General features: G+C 36.2%; 4 protein-coding genes across 8 annotated transcripts; all 4 read left to right on the plus strand.

The window, feature by feature from the left end:
* Nucleotides 1-5,378: 5,378 nt before the first annotated feature.
* On the plus strand, nucleotides 5,379-8,842 carry LOC132178925 (pentatricopeptide repeat-containing protein At4g33990). 2 transcript variants are annotated; one of them, XM_059591511.1, is made up of 2 exons: nucleotides 5,379-5,514; nucleotides 6,108-8,842. In XM_059591511.1, exons 1-2 carry the CDS (start codon nucleotides 5,507-5,509, stop codon nucleotides 8,560-8,562), a joined length of 2,463 nt encoding a protein of 820 aa, XP_059447494.1. In that variant the 5' UTR covers nucleotides 5,379-5,506; the 3' UTR covers nucleotides 8,563-8,842. The 2 variants fall into 2 exon arrangements, with proteins under 2 accessions (XP_059447494.1, XP_059447493.1); XM_059591510.1 differs by having other exon boundaries at nucleotides 5,379-5,504.
* LOC132178926 (uncharacterized) lies at nucleotides 8,594-10,754 on the plus strand. 2 transcript variants are annotated; one of them, XM_059591513.1, is made up of 3 exons: nucleotides 8,594-8,685; nucleotides 9,939-10,335; nucleotides 10,429-10,754. In XM_059591513.1, the coding sequence occupies exons 2-3, from the start codon at nucleotides 9,978-9,980 to the stop codon at nucleotides 10,506-10,508; spliced, it is 438 nt and encodes a 145-aa protein (XP_059447496.1). In that variant the 5' UTR covers nucleotides 8,594-8,685; nucleotides 9,939-9,977; the 3' UTR covers nucleotides 10,509-10,754. The 2 variants fall into 2 exon arrangements, with proteins under 2 accessions (XP_059447496.1, XP_059447495.1); XM_059591512.1 differs by lacking the exon at nucleotides 8,594-8,685 and having other exon boundaries at nucleotides 9,588-10,335.
* A 3,098-nt stretch (nucleotides 10,755-13,852) lies between these two features.
* On the plus strand, nucleotides 13,853-19,806 carry LOC132180025 (cold-regulated protein 27). 3 transcript variants are annotated; one of them, XM_059592865.1, is made up of 5 exons: nucleotides 13,853-14,125; nucleotides 16,371-16,553; nucleotides 16,665-16,935; nucleotides 18,746-18,876; nucleotides 18,991-19,806. In XM_059592865.1, exons 1-5 carry the CDS (start codon nucleotides 13,967-13,969, stop codon nucleotides 19,147-19,149), a joined length of 903 nt encoding a protein of 300 aa, XP_059448848.1. In that variant the 5' UTR covers nucleotides 13,853-13,966; the 3' UTR covers nucleotides 19,150-19,806. The 3 variants fall into 3 exon arrangements, with proteins under 3 accessions (XP_059448848.1, XP_059448850.1, XP_059448849.1); XM_059592867.1 differs by having other exon boundaries at nucleotides 18,746-18,855; XM_059592866.1 differs by having other exon boundaries at nucleotides 16,374-16,553.
* A 1,749-nt stretch (nucleotides 19,807-21,555) lies between these two features.
* Nucleotides 21,556-27,843, plus strand: LOC132179007 (putative fucosyltransferase-like protein). The gene is made up of 7 exons (XM_059591612.1): nucleotides 21,556-22,263; nucleotides 23,261-23,421; nucleotides 24,644-24,885; nucleotides 25,683-25,787; nucleotides 26,367-26,523; nucleotides 26,669-26,896; nucleotides 27,222-27,843. Exons 1-7 carry the CDS (start codon nucleotides 21,883-21,885, stop codon nucleotides 27,475-27,477), a joined length of 1,530 nt encoding a protein of 509 aa, XP_059447595.1. The 5' UTR covers nucleotides 21,556-21,882; the 3' UTR covers nucleotides 27,478-27,843.
* The last annotated feature ends 111 nt before the right edge of the window (nucleotides 27,844-27,954 follow it).

Consider the following 27,954-nt stretch of genomic DNA (forward strand, 5'->3'; position numbering starts at 1 on the left):
ACTTTGATGGCTTCGTGTTGTGTACATGTATTGCCATCTATAAGGGAGAAGCATGGTCAAACTATTTTGAGAGTTTCAAAAAAGGTGGGCAAGTCACAAAGTTATGGTGATGTGGCTTTCTCATTTCTTCCACTATCTTGATCGATATTTTATCACAGGGAGGTCACTTCCTCCTCTTAATGGAGTTGGATTTACATGCTTCTGTGATCAAGTCCGTCATGATTAAACCTTGACATGATGATTCCATCCTAATTCATGTTGTATAGATCATTTCATTGCCTCTTGGTAACATATCACTTCATATTCTAAATTAAAGCATTAAAACTTTACAATATCGTCCATATAATTTGGTGCCAATTTTTTTTTTTTTTTTTAAGAATCCAATTTAGTGTTTATTTTCTTCATAAGATATATCAAATCGTGATACAAAGGGTGCATTTATTGTGATTTTAGGTCTACCAAGAGTTAAATGGAAAAGTAAGAGATGCCAACAGTACTGTAGAATTTTTTTGGACTGTTCAATGATCAGAAATTGATATAGGGTGTGCTCTTCAGGTTCTTGTTAGAAAAGTGATTGAGCTACATGACAAATGCCTTGCATATGTGAATGATTGTTTCCAAAACCAAACTTTTTTTAATCAGGTTTGTATTAGAGAATGGCTTCTGAAGTTTTGGGATTATTGCGTTGGGATTATTCCGTTGTCATATCATGTAAAAAATCCCAATAGTATTGAAGTTTGACTCTCACTCGAAGTGGAGTATTTTTATCCAATGTCTACGGTGTTCAGTGTAGCAAATTGCTTTTGTACTCATCAAGACCATAGTCTTGAACTTTTGATTTTGTTTAGATGTTCACTATGATTTTTTTTCTTAATTTTCTTATTTTCAAGAAGGATGTGGTTGGTTTGGAGGAACATGTAAATGTATGAAGCTATAATTTGTCTGGATTGCTCAATGATTGGAAACTGATATAGGGTGTCCTCTTCAAGTTCTTGTTAGAAAAATGATTGAGCTGCATGACAAATACCTTGCATATTTGAATAATTGTTTCCAAAATCATACTCTTTTTAACCAGGTTTGTATTAGAGAATGGCTTATGAAGTTTTGGAATTATTGCATTGGAATTATTCTGTTGTCATATCATGTATAAGATCCCAACAGTACTAAAGTTTGACTTCCACCTAAAGTGGAGCATTTTTATCTAATGTCTACGGTATTCAGTGTAGTAATGTGCCTTTGTACCCATCAAGACCATAATCTTGAACTTTTGATTTTGTTTTGATGTTTACTATGATTTTTTTTTTTTTTTTTTTTTTTTCTAATTTTCTTATTTTCACAAGCGTAGAAGAAGGATGTGGTTGGTTTGCAGGAACATGTAACTTTATGAAGCTTGTACTTATAGAATTTGTCCGAACTGTTCAATGATTGGAAACTGATATAGGATGTGCTCTTCAGGTTCTTATTAGAAAAATGATTGAGTTGCATGACAAATACCTTGCATATGTGAATAATTGTTTCCAAAATCATACTCTTTTGAACCAGGTTTGTATTAGAGAATGACTTATAAAGTTTTGGGATTGTTGCATTGGGATTATTCTGTTGTCATATCATGTATAAGATCTCAACAGTACTCAAGTTTGACTCCCACCTGAAGTGGAGCATTTTTATCCAATGTATACGGTGTTCAGTGTAGTAAAGTGCTTTTGTACCCATCAAGACCATAATCTTGAACTTTTGATTTATGGTTTTTTCTTAATTTTCTTATTTTCACAGGCGTAGAAGAATGATGTAGTTGGTTTGCAAGAACATGTAACTGTATGAAGCTTGTACTTGTAGAATTTGTGTGGACTATTCAATGATTGGAAATTGATATAGGGTGTGCTCTTCAGGTTCTTGTTAGAAAAGTGATTGAGCTAGACGACAAATACCTTGCATATGTGAATGATTATTTCCAAAACCATACTCTTTTAACCAAGTTTGTATTAGAGAATGGCTTCAAGTTTTGTCATGATCGCGCCCACTCATATCTTCCTCCACCTCTAGGCACTCAAGGAGGCTTTTGGGGTATTTTGGATGAAGGGCGTTGCAGGAAGGTCAAGTGCAGAACTACTTGATACTTTCTTTTATAGCATTCTTAAGAAAGTTGGAAGCTAGAAACTGAGTGATGAAGCCATTGAAGAAATACTTGGAAAGGTCTACTTACCTACTTGTGATGAGGTATTCTGTTTAACTTTCTCATAGACATTTGTGAACTTCATCATTTTTTTTTATTGCTTGCTGGCAGTAAATTAGTTTGCTTAAGCTAATTGGTTGCCTTCAATCAATTATTTTAAAAATTGAAAACACAATAGGATGATTGTTTTACTTACATTAGTGACAACGAACTGTTTCCTGAATCATATATATATATATATATATATATATATATAGTCTTATTCTCAGATGATTGGTTGCCTTCCATCAATTATATTAAGGGGAAACTACATTTAACCCCCATGAACTTTCAAGTGTGATATTCGACCTCATCAAACTACCATTTTATAGCAAAAAGCTTCATTCCGTCAGTCAAATGAGTTAAAATAGACGATTAATCTATCATGTGCCACTCACATGCGATTTCTGATTTTTTCCTTCTACTTTTGCCTTCACTTCAATGGAATGGACCACGTGTAGGCCGCCTGAAAACAAATTGAAGAAAAAAAGAGTCAAGACTACTTAAAGCATCGTCATCGTCTTCGTCCCTTAAGCATACATCCCTTTTTTTTCAGGGATGACTCTAATGGCCATCAAACCCCATCTCAATGACAATAATCAACAACTCAAGAAAAACCCATTTAATTCAAATCTTAAATCAAAATCTCCAAATTGAAACAATCAAGGGGAAATCCTTCAATCTGGTCCATGGATTCTAGCGTATCATATCAAAGCATTGCAACTACAGGGTGATATGAAAGTAGATAAAGATGAACTGGATCAAAGCTTCTATCTGAAGCTACTCGGACTCAATAGAGAGATATGAACTGGATCAAAGATTAACCCAGACCCACGGGCCACAGCTGGGTCACGGCCAGACCCATAGAAAAAGAGATTGGATTTCTTTTTTTTTTTTTTTTTTTTTTTTTGTATTGAGAGACTGAATTTTTGACCCATGACAGAAGAGACTAAATTTCCTCAGGAAAATTAGAATTTCTCAAGTTAGTTGTGCCTTCTACACTAGATTTCTTGAAAAAACAAAAAAAAAAAAAACAAAAAAAACAAACAAACACCACCCAGTTCACAGAACAGTATTTACTGACTTGAGTATCTTAAAACCAACTAGAAGAGATTGAAAATAAAATAAAACATCTAATATGAGTTCTCTTTCTTGAACTGGACTTCTTCAAATTGATGGAAAATCCTTAGGAAAATTGGGTGCAGTTGCAGTACTACGTTTGGACGGTCAAGGCGAGGAGCAGCTGCGTCTTATTCTGGTGACCTTGGTAGAACTCCAACAGCGACCCATCACAGAGCTTGGCTTCTGCATACTGGTTGCCTACACGTGGTCCGTTGTGGTCCATTCCATTGAAGTGAGGGCAAAAGTGGAAGGAAAAATTAGAAATCGCATGTGAGTGGCACATGACGGGTTGGCCATCTATTTTAACTCATTTGACTGACGGAATGAGCCTTTTTGCTATAAAATAGTAGTTTGATGGGGTTAGGTATCACATTTGAAAGTTCATAGGGACAAAGTGCCAAGGTCCTATAGGTCATGGGGGCTAAAGGTAGTTTTCCCTTGTATTACTAATTGAAAGCACATTGATGATTGCTTTGTGTTTACTTTAAAACAACAAGTTGGGTCATGCGATAGTCGGTTGGGTAGGAGAATACTGTAAAATACTTGAAATGCGGATTTGGGTGGAGGAATGGGGGAGGTTCTATGTGTTAAAGTAGAACCTTACCACGCAAACCTTCAAAATTATGAAAACTTTCTCGAGCGGGAAAACACGGTAGAAACAAAAGGCGGTTTATCTCTTTTGATGAGAGCGTGTAGGAGGGAGTTTCTTGGAGCTTGGACGTCTTCTCTGGTGATCAGAACTTTTCTGGTGATCTTCAGACTCTTACGATAATATTGGAGTAATTTTTTTTTTTAATAAAATAAAAATACTCCAATAATTTTTTTTTTTTTTTTTTTTTTAAAAAAACAAAATAATTGAGTAAAGTTGGGTCATGCGATAGTCGGTCGGGTAGGAGAAAAGTGTAAAATACTTGAAACGCGGATTTGGGTGGAGGAATGAGGAGGTTCTACGTGTTAAAGTAGAACCTTACCATGCAAGCCTTCAAAATGATGAAAACTCTCTCGAGCAAGAAAATGTGGTAGAAACGAAAGGCGGTTTATCTCTGCCAATGAGAGTGTGTCAGAGGGAGTTTCTCGGAGCTTGGACGTCTTCTTCGGTGATCAGAACTTTTCTGGTGATCTTGAGACTCTTACGATAATATTGGAGTCATTTTTTTAATAAAATAAAAATAATCAAATAAATTTTTTTTTTTTTTTTTTAAAAAAAGGCCAAAAATAATTTAGTAAAGTTCGGTCATGCGAATTGCGATGGTCGGTCGAGTAGGAGAAGGCTACCTTACCACACAAGCCTTCAAAATTATGAAAACTCTCTCGAGCGGGAAAACGCGGTAGAAGCGAAATGCGGTTTATCTCTGCCGATGAGAGCATGTCGGAAGGAGTTTGTTAGAGCTTGGACGTTTTCTTCGGTGATTAGAACTTTTCTGGTGATCTTCAGACTCTTACAATAATATTGGATTAACTTTTTTTAATAAAATAAAAATACTCCAATAATTTTTTTTTTTTTTTTTAAACAAACAAAATAATTAAGTAAAGTTGAGTCATGCGATAGTCGGTCGGATAGAAGAAGGCGGTAAAATACTTGAAATGCAAATTTGGGTTGACGAATGGGGAGGTTCTACGTGTTAAAGTAGAACCTTACCACGCAAGCCTTCAAAATTCTGAAAACTCTTTCGAGCGGGAAAATGCGGTAGAAACGAAAGGCGGTTTATCTCTACTGGTGAGAGCGTGTTAGAGGGAGTTTCTCGGAGCCTATATGTCTTCTCCCATGATCAAAACTTTTTTGCTCTTACGATAATTCTAATGCTTTTATCTTTAATTTAAAATAAAAATCCAAAACCAAAACAGAAAAGAAAACATCATCATTTCTATTCTCTCTGTAAGGAAAAGTTGCTTTTAAAAATAAGTCTTTACTCTTTAGAAATAGTTTATAAAATTTGTTTAATTTTGGTTATACAGAAGGTTTTTCAAAAAAAAAAAAAAAAACCCTCTAAAATACGTTAACAACGTTGGACTAGATTCACAGCCCAAAGACGGCCCAAGCCCATATCTGTTACTTTCTCTGATCTCTATCTTCTCCCCACCAAAACCCTAGTCGCCTAAACCCTCTCAGCCAGCCCTTTGTAAAGCATTTCTCAGTGACCGTCGATATATTGCACATGAAAAGCTACATGTATGTTCAGGTAACTGTTACTTAACCCACTCCGTTTCATTGGATTTTCTTTACGTTCTGTTTGGTTGCGGGGAAAGTTGAGGAAATTGAGAGAAATTATTATATTTTCTTTAAATCTTAAAAATTCCATTGCTTGGGACACGAGATATCGCAAACATTTAGTCAGCCGAGTCACATCTAGCTATTTAACTTTGTTTATGCTGTAAAATTTGTAAAGCAATTCACAGAGTGTTTACCTATTATTGGCCATGGCAGCCTTGGTGGAAAGATATCCTTTTACTTTTGATGTTGCAATAGAGCAATTATGTTCAGGAAAATTACTTCACAAAACAGGAAGTGAAGTAAAATTCATTTCCAATAGAATGCAACGACACATAGTATGTTTTTGGCAATCAGAATGTATTTCTTGGATTCCATTTCTTGAATATTTTATTGTTTGCATATAGGTACCATATAGTTTTGTGAAAATATATGTTGATTCTTTTATCACTCTTGTTCTCCCCAGTTACGACATCAGTATTTTCTGGCTGAGAATCTGTTCACCGAATGTAGTGCTTCAGATTTGCGCTTCCTTTCTAATGCTCTATATTTTTGTTCTCTCAGATTGCCACTAACCTGCAAAGGTAGGCATCTTTCCGAATTTCGGCCATTGATTCAAGCCCGTTGGTCTTTCTTTCCAGCAGCCACAACTTCTCTGCAATTCACATCAGATGGCTTCAAAAATGAGAACAAAGACATTGATCTCAATCTCTTATTCTTATCCTGCACAAAAGTGCACCTTGCAAAGCGCCTTCATGCCCTTCTTGTGGTCTCAGGGAAAGTTCAAGACGTCTTACTCTCCACCAGGCTTGTCAATCTTTATGCCAACCTTGGTGATGTCTCATTTGCTCGCTACACTTTTAATCAGATTCACAAAAAGAATATTTTTACCTGGAATTCAATGTTATCTGCATATGCTCGCACTGGACGTTTCCGTGAAGTTGTGAATTGTTTTTATCAGTTTTTGTTGACCTCTGGTCTTCGACCTGATTCCTACACTTTTCCGCCTGTGTTAAAAGCTTGTGGAAATCTAGTTGATGGGAAGAAGATGCATTGCTGGGTTCTAAAGCTGGGCTTTGAGTGGGATGTCTTTGTGGCTGCTTCTTTGGTTCATATGTATTCCCGGTTCGGCTTCTTATGTGTTGCACGTAAATTGTTCAATAATATGCCGGTTCGAGATATGGGCTCTTGGAATGCAATGATTTCTGGGTTTTGTCAAAATGGAAATGCTGCAGAGGCATTGGACCTCTTGGATGAGATGAGATTGGAGGGGGTAAAGATGGATCGAGTAACTGTCTCAAGTCTACTTCCTGTTTGTGCACTATCAGGTGATATGTTAATTGGGATGCTGATTCATTTATATGTCATAAAGCATGGACTGGAATTCGATGTGTTTGTGTCCAATGCCTTGATTAACATGTATGCCAAATTTGGTCGCTTGGGGCATGCACAAAGGATTTTTGATGAGATGGAGGTGAGAGATTTGGTTTCATGGAACTCAATAATTGCTGCCTGTGAGCAGAATGATGATCCAATTTCTGCACTTGGACTTTTTAATAAGATGCATTTAACAGGGATTCAGCCTGATTTGCTGACAGGAGTGAGTTTGGCTTCTATTTTTGCTCAATTATGTGATCGTCAAAATAGTAGGTCTGTTCATGGATTCATTGTCAGGAGAGGTTGGCTTATGGAAGATGTTGTCATTGGAAATGCAGTTGTGGACATGTATGCGAAATTAGGTGCTATAGATTCTGCTCGTACAGTTTTTGAAGGACTTCCTGTCAAAGATGTGATCTCATGGAATACTTTAATCACAGGTTATGCTCAAAATGGTCTTGCAAGTGAGGCAATTGAAGTGTACAGTATGATGGAGGAGCACAAAGAGATAATTCCTAACCAAGGGACTTGGGTAAGCATTCTACCAGCATATTCCCATGTAGGAGCCTTACAACAAGGAATGAGAATTCATGGGCGGGTGATTAAGAACTGTCTCTACTTGGATGTCTTCGTTGGTACCTGCCTCATTGACTTGTATGGAAAATGTGGGAGATTAGATGATGCAATGTCCTTATTCTATCAAGTGCCCAGGAAGAGTTCGGTTTCTTGGAATGCCGTAATATCCTGCCATGGAATTCATGGGCATGGCGAGAAAGCTCTGAAGCTATTTAATGAAATGGTAGATGAGGGGGTGAAGCCAGATCATGTAACCTTTGTATCTTTACTGTCAGCTTGTAGCCATTCAGGTTTGGTTGATGAGGGTCAACTGTGCTTTCATGTGATGCAAGACGAATATGGGATCAAGCCTCGTTTGAAGCACTATGGCTGCATGGTAGATTTGCTTGGTCGAGCTGGACGTCTAGAAATGGCTTACAATTTTATAAAAAATATGCCTATACAGCCTGATGCTTCTGTCTGGGGCGCTCTTCTTGGTGCTTGTAGAATACATGGAAATTTTGACCTAGGTTCATTTGCTTCAGATCGCTTGTTTGAGGTTGATTCGGAGAATGTTGGCTACTATGTTTTGTTATCCAATATTTATGCAAATATTGGGAAATGGGAGGGAGTGGATAAAGTGAGATCATTGGCCAGAGATAGGGGATTAAAGAAGACACCTGGGTGGAGCTCAATCGAAGTGAACAATAAAGTCGATGTCTTCTATACTGGAAACCAAACCCATCCAAAATGTGACGAAATATACAAGGAGCTGAAGGTTCTGACTGAAAAAATGAAGAGCCTTGGTTATGTTCCCGACAATAGCTTTGTGTTGCAGGATGTTGAGGATGATGAGAAGGAGCATATCCTCATAAGTCATAGTGAGAGACTGGCAATTGTGTTCGGAATCATTAGCACCCCTCCCAAAAGCACCATTCGGATTTTCAAGAACTTGCGGGTTTGTGGTGACTGCCACGAGGCAACAAAATTCATATCTAGGATTACTGAGAGAGAGATCATCGTGAGGGATTCGAACCGTTTCCATCACTTCAAGGATGGAATTTGCTCTTGTGGCAATTATTGGTGACATGAAAAATTCGATTCTTGGGATTCAAACACTTCACACTTGGATGAAGACTGGCCTTATGTGTAAGCAGAACTTACAAAGGTTTTGATTTTCAGAGGATGTTGTGCCATAGGAAGAAAGCCTGTAAGTGTTCATTATATTCTTTTGTAACTTGCTGTGGTAAGACAGTAGTCACTTTTTTCCTTATCTTTCACATTTGTATTTTCATCATCTAAGAATGTCTGCATAAGCCCCCATATGCTCAGGGAAGCAAGCTGGGAGTGCCACATTAGTAACCCAATTTGCTGTGCTTTACTTTTCATGCAATCAAAGGGTTGAAGAAGCAAAGATTGCCAACCAGATGCTTATCTGGATGAGTCACCAAATCCCCTTACACCTACCTGTCTGTCTAACTGTCTGCATTCATATATTTGGAATCCTTGAATATCTGTCATTGTCAAGCCAGCGAGAAAGAATATAACCCTAGACTTTGGAGTCCACCTTGATTATTCCAAATTCCAATTGCCAGCCTGGGACCCAGTCACCGCTTCAACATCTTTGCAAGGACGGGCCAAGAAGAAAGATTAATGTTACTCTTCACACTTAATTATGACCTCGATTGAAATAAGTGTGAAGAGCAGCATTACTAGTCAAAAAATGTTATACGTTTTGGTTCCTAATTCTTGACCAGTGTCATAGGAGTCCTATCTGGTGTTTAGTATTTTAGATAAATTTGACAATTGCAGTAATTAATTGTCAATAAAAGATATCTATTATGGCATATGCAATAATGTATGCACCTCCTTAAAACATGAAGAAATAATAATAAATTTTTAATAGACATTAACAGGAGCAACAACTACATTGCCTAAATGGCTGATACGTATTTATGAGATTATGATCTTTTAAAGATAATTTAATCTTAAAAAATCTTGACTGTTATTTTAAATTGATTTATTCAAAATTTTGTTACTTCCGTATTTATCACCTTTAAAAAAAATTAAAAAATTAAAAAGTTTCGTAATTATTTATACTTCACTTGATAATAATTGTTGATTGTGTCAAAAGACTCAAAAACAGTTTTCATTTAGAATAATAATTCTAATTAACTTATTCAAATTATATATATAAAAAAAAAAAAAAAAAATTATGATTCTCACGACCAGTCAGTGGCCCACACCTGTCCCTTCCTACCTCATTCTTTACGCAACCTACAAGTAACAACCAAGAAACCAACTATTGATTTAAATAAAGTTCGAACTTCAAAAGGATTCCCTCCCGCCGCCAAAACCCAGTAATCCTCGGGAAACCAGGATTTTACACACATTCACATTCATATATAATATATATAAAACAGTCCTCACGTTAATACTCCAACATTGTTTGGAAAAACCCAGAAAGCCTGAGGCGGTGAGGCCCCACGAAGGCCTCTCTCAATGTCGAAGCCTCAGGGGCCGCCGCGGCCTCTCTACAAGCAGCACTCGTGGACGCCCGACACGCGCCGCGAGGAGGCGTGGTTGAGGCGCAAGGGCAAGTACGCCGGCGACCGCATCCGCCGTAACAAGAGCCTGTCGGACGAGGACTTGGAGGAGTTGAAGGGCTGCATCGATCTCGGGTTCGGGTTCGCGGTGGAATCGCCGGATGTGGATCAGAAGCTGTCGGAGACCATCCCGGCTCTGGGGCTTTACTACGCTGTTAACCGGCAGTACAGTAACAGCATGTCGAGGTCGTCGTCGTCGTCGTCGATGACTTCCGATAGCGAAATCGAAAGCCCCGGCGTCATAATAAATCAAGGTAAGTCTCCGCCGTTAGATGGCAATTGACTGTGGACTTTTTCTTGATCTAACGGCTGTGACTCATTGGTTTATGCTTTTTCCCTTTTGTTAGGTGACGATGCTGAGCTGGTAAAGACGAGATTACGGCAGTGGGCTCAGGTGGTTGCTTGCGTAGCACGCCAATCCTCTTAAACCCTAAGCGGGTCATGATTTCGAAAGGATATGACTTTGTGGTGGTGGATTCGGGCCCCATGGTGGGCGCCAGTGGTTGATACGGAAAATCTTGGGAGGCTTTCCGCCGCCGGCGTCGCTCCAATAGCCTTTCATTGTTTTGCAGGTGGCCTGCCTAGAATTTACTGGATCAACAGTATACCAAAATCATAATCTAATTCCAGTATTTGTTAATCATTCAATTTTGTAATGCAAATTCTTTTTTTTTTTGTTATAGTTTCTTTTTTATTTTGCTTACTCGTGTTCTTGTTTGATTTTCTGCCCCAAAGAATTTGCTTGTTGATTTTTCTTTTATTAAGGACATGCGTCTAGACGTTTTTATGAAAATTGGGCTTTATGCATGAAGATGCATGAACGAGTTCAACACAAAATTAGCGAATTATAGTTAAGGGGTCTAACCTATGTAGGTTAATTGAATGAGTCAGCTATGATTAATCTATATAGTCTTATACACATTTTTTAACGTGACTCGAATCCAACACGCAATATTTAGGTTGGCAACGTGAATTTAACACCAACTTAACACGAAATTGGCAGATTAAGGTTAAGGGGTTTGACTTATTTAATTACATACACGGGCACGAATTGTTACTCTATTCCATTGAGTAATTTTAAAATTGTATGTGCATTGCATGACTAAAGAAATTTACTGAAATCCTAATAGGAAAGGTTCCATTCTATGCCTATTTGCAGTACTATCTTTACATATAGCAGATATTGCCAGGATGGAAGGAGTGATTTGCATCGAATATAATTAGAAATTAGCTTTAAATTTCTAACTAACAAAATTTAAAATAAAGTCATTGAAGCCAAACAACAAAGGCATATCATTGACCATAAAATATTCATATTTAGAATTGGACAAACAAGTTGGCTCCTTAAAGTGCTACGCAAATGCTTAGGAAATTCCAAGCAAAGTTGTGAGGCCAATTTTCCTTGGACCTTCATTTTGATAAGAAAGAGTTGAAGGCTTATTTGGGTGGGTATTAATGGCCCAAAAATGAAGCTATTTTCCTCGCATGTAGACTCTTGCATCGACCTTGTCTTATTTGATCACTATCTTCCAACAGAGAATGGTACCTTTCTTGATGGAATATGCTAGGAAATTGAGTAGGAATGTTGTAACACTCGGACAAATTAAAAAGAAAATAATAAGAAAGAGGAGGAGGGTTGTATCACAACTTCTGGGAAAAACATAGAACAAAAAAACAAAAATTGTCAAAGCCAATATGGATTGCTTTTGACTAAGGATTGGTTATTGGGAAGGAAACTTGCCAAAGAAGTATATTTGAAATTTCACTCTCCTTGTTAGAAGTGTTTTGTGTAGGACTAGAAACACGGATTTATGTGTCGGGTTCGTGTAAACCTGGTTAACTTGCCAATTTGAACATGATACGTTTATGACACAAACCATTTAACCTAAACTCTAAAACTATGTATCGGGTTTGCAGGTTAAATTATCTAATCCTAAATTAAGTTAAACTTAAAATTTACTTAAAAAATTAAAAATAAAATTTTTAAAGAATAAATAAATTACATAAACGTGTCGACCTGCAAACCCGTTTATGTCAAACCCGAGCACGACATGTGTTATTAAACAAGCAACCCGTTTATGAACCGAACCCATTAAACCTAAATCATAACCATAAAATTACGTATCGTGTTCATGTCGAATTCACGGGTTAAATTGCCAGCCTAGTTTTGTGTTTAAATTCTTGGTTAATATTTTCATTTTGAGAAGAAAATAAGCGCCATTAGGGTCAAAGAGTGCACGAAGGGTTAAGCTTAATTGTATTTTGATAGGGATTAAGCTTAGTTTTTAAGTTGATATATAGATATATAAACAAATTTCAAAATTTGTTAGGCAGGTTGGTCCTTGATTGGAGTTGGAAGAATTTTGTTTGCTTGACCCATAGCCTAATATTCCTTAAAGGTCAACAAAATGTATGATTATACTTAAATCCGCAGAATCTAAACACCATTTCTACTCCATTTGGCCGGGGTTGCTTGCAAAACAAGGTTAGAATTCTCCATCTTATCCTTTTTCTCTCAAAATATCTCCAATCGACCTTTCCTTTTACTCCAACAGTACATAAATTGAAAAAATATCTCCTCGATTTCTTTGTGTTTATCCAATTGTATTCCACTGACTTTTTTTTTTTTTTTTCTTTTTCCTTTTGTTTGTTTACCATGAAAGGCCACAAACATTTTTTAGCCTAGATAATTAGTTCATTTTAAGAGTTTTAATGCGCTGTTTGAAAAAATAGTAATTTTAAGTTATAGTTAATAAAAATGTAAATTTTAAAAATCTAGTTAAACGTTTATCTGTTCTCGCTGCTGACCTGTGGTTTAAAAATCATTAATTTTTAATTTTTATAAATATACTACCAAAATACGTGTGCAAAATTACATGATCAAATAAATTATTACACATAACTTTTTTTTTTTGGGTGGTTAGGCTGAAAATGAAATAGTCACGTCAACTCCAAAAATATCACGATCGTTACATTAGATAACTTATAAACGCAATTGATATTTTTGTTTATTTTTCGTTTAAAAACTTAACGGCCCCGCCACTTTAAACCTATATCAAAAAATCATTGCCACATTAGTATTATGTTAATACTAATAATTCTATGAGGGTGGTTTGGCAAGATATATCTTGCTAAATAAAAAATAAAAAAATAAAAAGATTAAATGGGATATTTAATCGATTATTGAGAGATAGAATATGATATTTGTGGCATAACTGTTAAGTGTTCAATCAGGTGGTGTTACGTGAAAATTGCATTCTCACGACACGTGACATGACATGAGATGACATGACATGACATGTACATGTGATTGATTCCAACTCCCATCTATTCTCTGTTTCATTTTGATGACTCATGCCATCCATGAATTGTCGAGTAATTAAAAAAAATTAACTTGAAAATTAGATATTTTCCGAGTCAGATGATGATTGGGCATTCCTTTGACTTTTAAGTGCACCACCACCACCCGATCATTACCCCCCTGCTTCATCGCCTTGCGTGGCACGCTAATAATCGAGTCTGATCCCTTTCCTTTCCCAAGCACGCTCGTCCAAGGCGAGTGTCCACCACTCGCCCGACCCGAATATACCGTTTTGGCCGCTTCTCGCTGAAGCCGCAGGTGGAAGGAAGAAAAAATATCTTGGCTGACATTCGCCGAAGATATTTTTTATCGCGCATTCCTGACGTGGCACCCAGCTGATGGTGCTGACACGTGTAAAAGCGACGCCATGTGGAGCCTTTATTGGCCCCAACCTAACAAACAATCTCTCCCTCGCCTTCTCCCTCTCCTCCTCCCTCTCTCTCTTCTCTCTCGGAGGGTTTCTCTGTGAAATTCTCACCGATTTTCGTTTATTCTTTTACGCATTCCGGGTCGGTTTAATAGAAATGAGAGAAAATCTCCGGAAAAATATTCCGACGCCGTCTCTGCAGCCTCAGGCCATGGCCGGTTGTGGGAGCGAGTCGACTCGGACGAGCTCGGACTCGTCTGCCATCACAGCTGACACTTGCAAAGAACCTTCACGCCATTGTGGAAATGCAAGAACGGTAAATTTCGTTTTTTTTTTTTTAATAATAAATTTGAATTTTTCGATATTTAAATAGACAAGAAAATGATTTTTATGTTTTTGATTGGTTGAAATTACGTGTGCTATATTTTTGGTGATATTTTTTGTTCTGTTGGATTCTACAATTTTTTCTTGCATGGCATTTGATTTTTTGAATCTCTCTCTCTCTCTCTCTCAAAAAAAAAAAAAAAGTTTAGTTTCGATTGAAATGAGTAATTTAGAAAAAGAAAAAGAAAAATTTGAAATGATTGCCGCTTCTATTTTAGGTGTCTAAATTCCCTTTTAAATGTCTGAATTATCTGTGTTCACTGCAGCTCTTGTCATTTTAAATAAATATTTAAAATAGAGCGCTTCTATTTTAAATATTTATTTCCTTCAATATAAGTTATAGGTGCATTTTCTTCTCTTCTTTAATTGTTTCCTCAATTTTACACTTTAATTGCACATAAGCTGACAATCAAACATGGACTAGAATTGTATGAATTGGGAAATCAAAATATACAATGGATTATGCCTGCTTCCTATTTGAAGTCAATTTATAATGGGGTGTCTCTTTTACCCTTTTTTTTTGGGTGCCTTAATTTCGGTTGAGTTGCACGTTTATCTTTTCCAGTATTGCTTTCACCTTCTAGTTTTCTTAATTATTAGTTTGAATTGCCAGTGTGTGCAGTTTAGAGTGGAGTTTCATGAAATATCGATTATTTTGAGACCCCATATTGGCTATTTTTATGTACTTATTCCTTATGGCTCAGTTTGTTAATATTCTGAATAATCTTCTTATGGAGTGATTTTATTATCGACGGCTTTACTTGATAACAAATGGTTTGAGATATACTCTCCCCTGTCATGGTGTCCAAAGTGTTGGAAGCAACTCCTACACTTTTTTTCAAGCGAAGTTTCCCCTTAGAGTAATGTAGAACATGGCATGGTTTTGGAGGAATTTTGAGTGGAGCAAAGATGACCAGCTGTAAACAAGTGTTTTGGATCACGCAGTGGCTTGTAGCACAGTAGACAGAGCCTAAGAACATCACAACCCCCCATTCCCCGGTTCACAAGCCGGTAATATGATTATATGGATAACAAGGAGCCTAATTTTTGTATTTAGATGCCATATGAATTTATTAAAGGATATATTAGGTGATCGTATTGCCTGTAAATCCATTAATATTCTTAATTTGTATGATTTTTGCTTTATTTAGACCACCAGGACACTTGATCGTTCGAGATCGGTGACTATAAATCCTTGGCAGAGCACCATAAAAAAGCTCCAATTTGACCCAATAATAAAAGTCTTAATTCCATATCTTAACATGTAATGGACATTTGCATCAAAGGAAGGATAATTGCCAATGACACAAGTTGGTAATGAAGCTTAAATCCTCAGAAGGGTACAGCAAGAGATGCAAAGATATCTTATGGGCAATGAGACTACTTTTTTGGGTGGTGCGTGTTCCGTACTCATGATGCAAGAAGAGGATGAAACCCTTAAAAGACTGGTCTTTATTCAAATTCATTCCAAACATGTAATCACTTTATTTGATTTTTTTTTTTTGATAAGTTCAAAGACTGGTTTTTGAATAATATTTTACTTGAGACATGGATATAAGTGATCTTATTAAGGGCTATAATGTTATGACTTGTTTGAGAAAGTAGAATCACACCGTTTTTGCTTATAGCCATTGGATATCTGCCCCCTATTGAATAAGGATATACCGGGGATCCTGCACCTGGTCAGTCTCTTACTACTTAACCGCAACCTACTGGGGGATCAAGACCATTAAGAGTGGTAATAAACAGGGGATTTGCTCCCGTTTAAAGTGTGTAAAATTTGCCTTACCATAATGTATGTTGGACCTTGCAGTATTTAAGATTTCTTAGGGAGGAAACCAATTTTTTTCTCCTAGGCAGGTTTCTTTTTAATATGATGTTTATCTTCCTCAGGGAATGTTTGTGTTTTACCCACTGGACCACGAGCCTGGGTTCTAGTATTTGAGCTTTGCCATTTGCTTGACAGGATAAAATAAAGTCAAAAGAAAGAGGAGAAAAGCATAAAACCTAGTATCAGGATCTTCAGCAATGAGTTGGATATTAAGTTAATAATTTTTTTGTTACTTAGGATTTTTTTTCCCTTTTTAACACATTTCCTCAAAAGATAGTGATAAAGCTTGACTATTCAATTGCTGGTCAAAAGATATGAAGTCCTCCTCATATTGGTATTTTTATAGCAGGGGCAGTTGACAGAGTGGACAGATCAGAAGCACAGTTTGTATCTTAATTCCTTAGAGGCATCATTTGTTACTGACTTGCAACGTTCAATGTGTTTGCGTGGCTTGTGCTCGCAAGATAATGTCCGTGGGACATATTCACCCAAAGAACCTAGAACCAAAACTCGCAATTCTTCTGATGAGGTTAGTCAGTGAATGAGTATATCTATTTCATATCTCCAGTGTGGCTGGGTTGTTGGTTATCTCATGCAAAACCCTGGTATTGTAGTCTTATTTTCTATTATTAATTTTCAGTTCATGGTTCTACGAGATGGCCGCTGGCAGAAGATCAACTTTGAAAGAAATGATAATTTGTTGGACAGCACTGCTGATTCTCATGTTGTTCTAGGAAGTCCATGGATACGACATTTTACATCTTCAGGCAAACGGTGCGCTGAGAGATCTCTTTATGTCCAAGAACATGGTGTGTTTCATCATGAAGGGACTCATTTAAAAGGGAATTTGACTTTTGCCAGTGGATCATCAAGAGGTTTGGATCATCAGGGATCTTTTGGCGGCACTACAGGTAATTTTGATTAACTTTGGTTTACCTGCAATGCCCTGCTTAGCTTGTACACCACAGCTTTTCTATGCATAATTATAACACATTCTTTCAAGTTTCAATCTCTAATCTCATTTAAAATTTAAAAACACATAATACTCCCTCCTCTCTCAAACACACACATGCAACTCTATTCTCTTGGTGAAACATAATTGTGGAAACAAAAGTTTCCAGTTTTTCAGGATGCTGACTGATGGCATGTAGGTTGTTACAGGAGTGTATCAGACTAGATACACCCCCCAAAAATGGGTGGCATACAAATTAATTTCTCTCCAATTTTTCTCAGGTTGGAATCATGAGTAAAAAAGCTCTTCACATAACTGTGTTACCACTTATAAAGGCTCTAATGGTTTAGATCTCATTAGTCTGAAGAAACAGTTGCAAATGTAAATTTGAAATTTGGTATATCTGCTCTGTTCTTGCCCAAGCACCTGGAATGTAAGGTTAGAGAACTTTAAGTAAGTTGCTTGGTTGCTCCTCATACATATATGATTTTCAAATTTATCTAACTCTCGGAGTGTGGTCGTCTGGAAGATGGCGCCTCTTTGCCTTATGTGGAGCTTTGGAGGGAAAGAAACGATAGGAACTTTGATAATCTTGAGAGGACCTTAGAGGAGCTCAAGTCCTACTTTTTTTCCCTCTTTACTTGGACAACTGCTTATTTAACACCTTTAGTTATAAGCTTTTATGATTTTCTTGTTCTCTTTTCTCTTTCGTCTTAGGTGTTCTCTTGTATACTTCCTGTGTATTAGGGTTGCGTCTCTCTGCGCTTTTTGATATATACAACTTATAAAAAATAAAAATAAAAGGATTTTCAAATTTGATTCTAACTGATGAGTCCAGGTCAAAACTTTTTTGGAATAAAGTACCCTTTCACATTTGTTTTTCTCTCAACATATAGAGAGGCGATTTATGTCTCAGCTGGAAAATAACATGCATAACGGCATAATTATCTTTCTTCCCCTCTTTTGTTTCAGCAGGTAGAAGTGTAATAAAACATTGGACTGGATGGCACAATTTGTGTGCACAGACGTAAATTACTGCATTTTTTTTCTTCCATTTATCCAGTATTTTAAATTTTCACATTCTCAGATATCTGTATTTTAAATTGAGTACAAAATGGTGGTTTGATGGCTTGTTAACATGTGCTGAACGCTTTGGGAAGTTAGATTTCATTCACAGATTTTTTTAAAAAAAAATCAAAATCAGCGAGGGAGGTAATCAGAATACTAAAGTTAGAAAGTTGGTGACTGAGAACATGTGAACTTATCCTTTTTTAAGTCAACTTTGACTTTCTACTTTCAACGAAACCTATTTTCCTTGGGTCATCTACCAATTGATTGAATAGACAAAAAGATGACAACGAAACATTATAATCAAGTGCAGTTTTGAGTGTCAACATTATCTTTTCCCTTATGCAATCCCTTTTTTATAGATGACAATGTAATAGTAAGTTCTAAAACTTCTGCCTGTCAACTCTCTTATGATCTATAGATAAAAAGATATTGTACAGATATTGTGGATTTATTTTCCTGGATTCAAGCTCATAGGGCTGCAAAAGATTTCCTATGCTCTTTAGTTGGACGCATTTGATGATTTTTTAGCATATTTGCAGCATGATGCTCTATATATAAGTTAGTGCCCTTCTTTTTTTTTTTTGTTCTTTTTCTATATAACAGTACCCGCTTTTTTTCTAGTTGTTTGGGAGTAATGTATATGTTAATCCTCGTGATATTGCTTTTTCTTCTTATACATTTTTGGTTTTTCTTTGCAGAGACTTCAGATCAGAACTTTGTGGATGAAGACCAAGGAGAGAAGTCAAGCTGTGCATCTATGGTGAAAAGGTCGAAGACGACTGCAGCCGATGCTTCAAGCAGTGATCAAGTACTTACTAAAAGAAAATTTGTAACTGCCGCTTGGCTTACCTATCTCCCATAAATTTGCGATCATGTAATTGTTGGAGAGTCATCATTATTTGGAGACTAACTTTTGTCCACTCCCTAATGTGCTCATTTGCAGGTTGTGCCCCTTGGAAAGTTTCACACAACAGATGTTTCAACTGCCGATAACGCTTCATCAGAGAGGGAACAAGAAGGACGTTACGAACTGCTGTCCGAGAACCCTGAGAGCCTTGTCTGCCCGAAATCCGATCTGCATTATTTTCTGAAAGGGAGCTAAGTTATGACTTGGAATCGTAAGTTTGATAGATAATCATTGACAGTAATACACCAAAAGAATTATAGCGATAAGCATTGCAGAAGCTTTTTGAGCAACAAACTTTATAGACTTAAAGGTGACTTTTTCCAATAGAGGGTTGGTCCTGGGGTTAATGCAGTGGTAATGCCGACAAAAAGATTTTTGGCAAAACTTCAGTAGGAATAAAAAAAATTCATGTTGCTGGTGAAGTATGCTCATATGTAGTATATATCTTCGATAAGATCTATGGAGTTGGAGTTGATGAAGTTGATGAAAACACCATGTTGGTTAGGTATTGGAGATAGGATTCTGTTTTCTTTTCCTGTTCATTTCTTCAATTTTGTGTACTGAAAATTTATTACAGAGGGAAGCTTGAACTTCTATTAGACGTAGATAGTAGGAAATGCAACTAATGTATATGGTAAATGTGTGGATGCATGGAGCTGATTGTCAGTCATGTTGTTGTGCTCCACATATTTGTGTATTTCTTTTCTTTTTTTCTTTTTCCACTGAAGTTTGCAGTTCTACAAGAGCTCTTGAGCTTTCAATTGTTATTTTGATTCAAAGATTGCAAATTGTAGATAACTTTCTATCTAATATATCTATGGAAAATGAGGTTCAGCATACTTGATTAGATTCTGCGATTTTTTTGATGAAGTCTACAAATTTCATTTAGGTGTAAACTACAATGAAGTGTTGTCGTTCTGTTTTTCTTATTTGTACAAATATATAGAAATTCAGTTTTTGCACTTGTAGATGTGGATACCGTTATTTTCCAAATTTGGTTGAAGAAATTTCTTCTATTTCAATTTATTAAATTGATATGTGTTCAAAATACATGTGATTCAGCTTAATAGATTGGGTTGGAGGTTAAAAATGCATATGAGAATTATATGCAATTTGAACAAATATCAGTTTAATAGATTTCTCTAACTTAGTTTGGAGAAAATTTTTATCTTGTAAATATTGCATATTATCGCATTGACTATAGTGTTGACTGGATGAGAATGTTAAGTGAGCATATCTATGATTGAAACACTTGCATTGGATGTTCCTTTTGGGGGTAACAATTTATGTTCGCGTGTCGGTTCGGGTTGTATCGAAACATGTGTATAATATTATATATGCCCACCTTACTTTGATCAATTTAATTAAATAGGTTAGATCTATCAATTTTAACTAGTTAATTTTGTGTTAAGTTTATGTTGGGTTTGCGGGTTGTGTAAAAATTTGTTAGTCCTAAAGTCGTGTGTCGGGTTTAAGTTGTGTCGATGCATGAGCATAAGATATAAGATAACTATGATATGATTCTCAACTTTAACCTGTTAATTTCGTGTTGAATTTGTAGTAAGTTCTGAGATCATGTCAAAAATGATAAAGCCGTTTCTTTTAGTTGCTATCTTCAAATGTTGCACCAGATGAACAAGGATTTTCAGTGCACTTAACAACAAGCTCAACGAATAAGATTACGGTATAAACAGAATTTGTTTTAATTTTTACTCAATTTTTTGTTCTACTATATATATTTTTTTATTTTCCCCTTGTGTTCTCTCCCTCCCCTCCTGACCCCTTTGATCTTTTTCTCTGTGTGTTTCTATTTACTCCATATATATATATATATATATATATATATATATATATATGACTTTCCTATTAAAGAACTCTAAGACCAAGACCAATAAGGACGAGCCTCTTTGGATGTACCAAAAAGCATTGTTTGGCAACATTTTTTTTTCTTCTCCTCTTTTTGATTATTTCTTTCAAAACAAGAATATTAACAAGTCAAAAACCACTTTCACATTTATGTCAACACTTTTTCAAATAATAATAATAATAATAATAATAAAAGTACAATTTAAAAAGCATTAACAAATGAAGTTCAACTAATAATTATCACCCACTCCAAAAATTAGACTAGTTATATGATGTCTCCACTTGCAAAATCCATAGGCCCCTAACAACTCTCACATAAAACAATCTTACCCCATAATTTACTACCAAATAATCATGAATAAGTTATAGTCTTTGGCATCAATAAATAAGCTTGCTTTTGGAGTAATTAAGTAAAGGAGAGAAATAAGAGCAATTTTTATTTTTTATAAAATAATATCTACTTAAGATCAAGAAGACACAAGAAGAGCACCTACAATTCCAAACAGTACACGTGTTGTGATATTATTGGATAAAGCATAACATATCATCAATAAAAAGAAATTATGAAAAGTGGGTTAAAAGGAGTGATTGTTAAGATTGAAATTGCTTGCTTTCATAAATTTTGGATAATCCAATCACCTATTTAAGCTTTTTAGACAAATAAATTTGATATAAACTCTCTTACAACTGAGAAATTGTTGGAGATCCGATTAAGGGCAAGCAGCCCAGAGGTGACCCCAAACCAACGTTGATTCCTTAACGCACGCGTGGAGCCTTTCTACGTCATCTCTGAATTGAATATTGATATGATGCAACAGTATTTCTCGGTTGACTTTGAATGCGAAAAAATCGTTGCCTGACCATCGGGTCTTGCTTCTTTTAGAGAGCAACATCTCCATTTTTCGTTTCTAAAGCTTTTATCTGCAGAGCTCCCAACAAACACACTTCGAGTGAAAGCTCCAATTTTCCCGAGTTTCTCTTACGTTTTCTCTCCCACTTCCCTGGGAAAGAGAGAAGGAAAATCACACCCGAAAGAGAACAGAGAGGGGGGGTTTTGATTTGATGGGTGTTTTGTCAAACCTAAGAGGGTCAAAAACGGGGACGACGACGGCGACCCAAGATGGCTTGCCCATTTCAAATGGGTTTTCGTCGATACCCAAGAAGAAATGGTCCAATCTGATGCCTCTACTGGTGGCTATTGTGGTCGTGGCAGAAATCGCCCTCCTGGGTCGGCTCGACATGGCCAAGAACGCCGCGCTGGTCGATTCCTGGGCCGACTTGTTCTACCGGTCGCCGCCGCAGGACGATTTCCCGTTGGAGTCGTTTGCTAGCGATCGGGTTTCGGAGCCGGAGAGTTGCGAGGAGTGGTTGGAAAGAGAGGACGCTGTTGTTTATTCAAGGGACTTTGGGAAAGACCCCGTCTTGGTTACTGGCGCTGAAAAGGTTTAAGCATTTCTGCCATTCCTTGTTCTTGTGTAGTTTTTGTTTCAAAGCTAATTGATTTTGATGGAAAATTTTCTGGGATGTTGTTATATAGTTGTATTTTTGGCGCATTATGATTTTTCACTGTGAATTTGAAAATGGATAGCGGTGGAAATCTGAAATTTGTTATCAGTTTAGCAAATTAATATTTTGGCTAACTAATTCGATGTGGATCATTAGGACCTTTGAAATTTATGTTACCGTAATTGTGGAATGTGGATGCTAGTTCAAGCTATTTATCTTGCATAGAAATGGTAGCTAAATGTGGTAGAGTGTTGTTGTGGGCTCATCATTTTGCTTAGTATAGCTATTTGTAACTGTTAGTAATTCGGTTCTGAGCGATAGACGGATAATCTAAAAGCTTAGAAGAAAAAGAAGACAGATAATCTAAAAAGCAAAAAAAAAAGTTTGTGCTCTTTAACTGGACCTTTCTCCTTTTCTTATCTTCTAACATATTTGATATAACTTCTAAACTATGGATCTGTTGCAGTGTCCTCTCTACTAAAATTTCTCTAATTTCCCTTATGTACTTAACCTTAAAATTCGCTTGCAAATTAAATTATCATATAATCATGTGCATATTTTCTTTTTTGCTTCGTGATTACACAACACATGAATATTCAGAATAAAATATGACCAAAAATTGGGAAAATTTTGACAGTAGGACAGATTGTAACTAATTGCATAATTTAAAGTATTGATTGTTAACATTTAAAGTTTAGGTGGAAATTGCAAATGATCGTATAGTTTAAGGTGGAAAGTGCAACTTACCCTTTAGTTTATTGTTCTTGTCAATTTGTGAGATAATCCTTCTAGCTCTGGAGGCTTTTTTGAGTTGATTTTTTAGGGAGATTTGACAAGGATCTTTGAAAAGTAACTTAATTCATTTTTTAAAGTAATGTAGTTTGCTTATGTTGTGATGTATATTCTTAATTTCTTTGTGTTCACTTCTACATAGGAGTGGAATTCTTGTTCTGTTGGGTGTCAGTTCGGATCTAATCCCAGCAAGGTTCCTGATGCTGCATTTGGTTTAGCTCAAACAACTGGAACAGCTTGTGTTCACCGATCAATGGAATCAGCTCAGTACTATTCAGAGAATAATATTGCTCTGGCACGACGGTGGGTAAGCACAATCTTATACGGCTTCATTGCATTATGGAAAACTATATGTTTTCCTTCAGTTTAGGAACAAATAAAATTACATTTTCAATTGAGTTTGAAGTTTTTAAGAGCCTTATTTTTGCTTCTTTTGTGGGAATAAATTATGTTTTAGTCTGGTTTGTTCATTAATAACTTGACTAGGAGCACACCCACCCGCTTTTAGCTTGTAGTTTCACTCTTACTTTTGCCTTAGGTTCTACTTCATTTGTAAAGAGCGTTTTTTCATATTTTGAAAGAAAGATGTACAGTGGTGGTCTTCTTGTAAATCTTGAGGGCTGAGCTAGGCACTGGCTACAGGGCAACCGACGGTCACTTTTTTTTTTTTATTCCTTTTCTCATTTTTTTTAGGCGGGCATGCATGAAAAACATAATTATGTTCATAGTGGAACTTTGTTTTTTCATTTTTTAGCATCTTATTTTCATGTTTTTATGCCTACCAAAGTAAAAGATCATTTCAATATTTGTCTGGACAAAAATCTTTTGGGTAGGTAATAAGAAACTTCATTAGAAAGAGAAGAACCGTGAGTACACAGTTTATCAGGAGGTTCTCCGAAGAATTACAATCTGAGGTTCAATAACAAAAATGTCTAGAAAAGAAGAAATAGAATACTGTCAAGCCCAGCCAACCAGTCATACAATGATCTCAAAAAGAGAGATCTTAGTGCATTCAAGGAGAGCTTAGCACCATTGAAGGTCCATTATTCCCTTCTATCCAATTGATATTTTTCTGGACAAAAACATCTTGCAATGCAATTTAAACACTATAACCATTCTGAAATTTGCAAGAATTGGGAAAAACTACTCTTGACATAAAATTAGGTCAAATAAAAGATAAAATGGGTTTGTTAGAGAACCATCTGCAGTGTAATTCACTTCTACTCACAAATCCCACACAATACTAGTCAACAATATGTCGAATGCGAATCCCATTCAACACTTCCAAATGGTATAAAGTGCAATATGTTTGAAGCTGTTGAATTTCCGAGACGTGTTAAATGCTGTTGGGAAAAGGATAATGTGGAACGCACTATCTGCATTTAGGCAGATGGCTAAAATAACCTTCTATGATCCTTCCTCAACCACATATCTTTCTATTTTTTTGCGGATTAGTCAAAGTTGAATCCTTTTTTCCCTGCCAATGATTGTTAGTAAAACTAATATTCTCTTTTTGTTGTATTAGGAGGGGATATAATATTGTGATGACAACTAGTCTTTCATCAGACGTTCCTGTTGGATATTTTTCCTGGGCTGAGTATGACATCATGGCACCAGTGCAGCCAAAGACGGAGAATGCCCTTGCTGCTGCTTTCATTTCAAACTGTGGTGCTCGCAATTTCCGCTTGCAAGCTCTTGAAGCACTTGAAAAGACTAAAATCAAGATAGACTCTTATGGTGGTTGCCATAGAAACCGTGATGGAAGAGGTGCACATTTCAAATATTTTTGACAATTTTTAAACATTATGTTTGAACTGATTTTTTTTCATCTGTTAAGTAAATCTAAAGTTTAGAGCATTCTTATTAAGATGGCAAATACTTTCTATTACAATTTTTCCTGCAGTCCAGCTCACCAAGTATTTGCGTTTCAAACCAATTTCATGCCTTTTACCTTGTAGATGATAGTTCTTGTTGTGTCCAAATATGATATGTAATACTTTTTTCATTGGTGATCTTCTTGATATATTATTCTAAAACCTGAGGCTCCACCAGCTTACTGCACGTCTCATAATTATGGAGACAACTCGTTTTGAGAGCAGTGCTGTCTTTGAATTTTGATTCTGGCTTAAATATATATAGAGGTCTCTACCTGTCTTTAAAGTTGGAATTGTTCCATAATAACACTTGTTGATATTGGAAGCAAGTATTGCAAGCAAATTGGGGAATGACTACTTGAAATGCTTACTTTAAAATAAAAATAAATAGAAGAGATTTTCTCAGGTTAAGTCTGTTCTGTACAGATAGTCTCTTCAGGTTCTGTACGGAAGGCTGCTGAATCTACGTCCTTAGTGAACTGTACATATATTAGTTGTTCTCAAAAGAAAATATGCATGTACAAAAAAGGACAGAACATAGACCAATGTGTTTTTTAAGGTTTGCAACAACTTCAAAATTAACTGGTCTGATGTTTCCTTTATAATGTTTCTTACGTTTTACTAATATTTTCTTCTAGCTAACAATTTTATCCATAAATTTACTGTTAAATTTATATATGTTTTTTGCAGTGGACAAAGTAGAAACTCTGAAACGCTATAAATTTAGTTTGGCTTTTGAGAATTCCAATGAGGAGGATTACGTCACTGAAAAATTCTTCCAGTCTCTTGTTGCTGGTATGCAATCTACTTGTCTCTCTCAAATCCTATTTATAATATAGCTGTATATCCCATATTGCCTTTGTGCCATCATTATATTTTAATGTGTTTGATAAATACTTCAGTCCATTCTTCCCCAGCTCCCGGCCCCACTTTTTCCTATTGTTGGTTTGCTCCTGCTTGTGATATTTGGTTGAAGTTCAATTCCATTCTTCCTCAATCTTTTGTGTCGAAGTTATACAATTTGGGATAAGTCAGGATTGTGTGATTAAAAAACTTGAGAAATTGTGTTAGCAATATATTTAAAAAATTAGGGCCTTGTTTGGCAAACTTTTACAAAACACTCTTTGCTTTTTGAACATTATAGAACACTTTTCAGACCATAATTATCCAAGTGAATTTTCAGATGTGGTCTTTAACAGTTATAGAATTATTCTCAGTACATAGAATTCCCAATATTTGTGAATAATTTGCGAATATTATTGATATATATGGAAAAAACGAGTGACAGATGCTTAAAGAAAATCTATAAACTGACTAAGCAATATGGCAATTATCATGGTGCTGATATTGGAAATTGGTACTAATTATCCATAGGTTCTGTCCCTGTGGTGGTTGGTGCTCCGAATATTCTAGATTTTGCTCCTTCTCCTAGTTCAATTCTACATATCAGGGAGCTTGGAGATGTTGAGTCAGTTGCCAAGACCATGAAACACCTCGCAGAAAATCCCGAGGCTTACAATCAGTCATTGAGGTAAAATTCAATTTTAGACTGTTCAATATTGATGATGCTTTTACTTTCTTTTCTAGTGAGTACATGCTGGGGACTTATTTCTTATGTTCTTCTAATTGGTGTCCTCATTAAGGGTCTTGTTAACTATAAGACTTCTGTTGATTAGGTGGAAGTATGAGGGTCCATCTGATTCTTTCAAAGCGCTTGTGGATATGGCAGCAGTACACTCATCATGCCGCCTTTGCGTTCACCTGGCAACAATTATTCGAGAGAAAGAAGAACAGAGCCCAGGGTTCAAGAAACGGCCCTGCAAGTGCACCAGAGGCTCAGAAACTGTGTATCATCTTTATGTAAGAGAAAGGGGGAGGTTTGAGGTGGAGTCCATTTTTTTAAGGTAACCTCATTGCATTTCATTGCTGATGTTCCTTTTTTCATTTTTCATAATATAGTATGGAATCAAATAACTTTTTTTCTGGCAAAATATTTACCCTTTTTTCCTTCATCTGGAGATAAAAAACACATTAATTGAACTGCTTGGATGACTATAGTTGCTTGACTCTTTTAATTTTTAGTTTTTTTCTGCTTTAGCAAGATGTATGTACTCTAGGCATGGAAGAACTTGGTTCTAAATAACAATTTCATCTCCATGCAACGACCAAATTTTCCAAAGTCTTTATATTTCTGAGGGATGAAAACTCATTTTGGACTTTGATGGGCAGGTCTGGGAATGTAACTCTGGAGGCCTTGGAGTCTGCGGTGCTCTCAAAGTTTAGCTCGCTGAAACACGTACCAATTTGGAAGGTGGAAAGACCTGAAAGCATCAGAGGAGGGGATGAACTAAAAGTCTATAGAATTTATCCTGTCGGCATGACACAGAGGCAAGCTCTGTATACCTTTAGATTCGAAGGGGATGGTGATTTTAGAAGCCATGTGAAAAGAAATCCTTGTGCAAAGTTTGAAGTAATATTTGTCTAGATTGAAGTTTGCTCTCTCAACTTCAAGCTTGGACTTGCTGATTTCAGCATTTTCTGCTGAAATATTTTCAGAGGTCAAGGTGCTTTCATTTGAGCATAATGTTTTCATCATATGCTTCATCATCTTTGTACATGTTCCGGTAACTGATGAAATGCAAGATTTTAGGGAGGAAAATGACTAGAGTATGTACTGAGAGGGTGAGCCTCTTGATGCAGGTGGATCCTTAAGCATATTGGAAATATTCTGAGTTCATATTTAAACTCTTAGGCGCATGAGAAATTATTTGGGACAGTCCAATTTGATTTAAGGGTATCCCCTTTGTAGATCAATTATGCTCTATCTTGAGCATCCTCCATAGAACCTTGATCTTGAGATCTGTGATTGGTCTGAGACTTTAATGAAATTTTATTAGCGCATTTGAAACTGTGGCTCTTCCAACTTTTTTTAAAGTCATTTACGGCCGAGAACAATTTTTTA

This window comes from Corylus avellana, chromosome ca4, assembly GCF_901000735.1.
Source record: "Corylus avellana chromosome ca4, CavTom2PMs-1.0".
In the NCBI taxonomy this organism is placed as follows: Eukaryota; Viridiplantae; Streptophyta; class Magnoliopsida; order Fagales; family Betulaceae; genus Corylus; species Corylus avellana.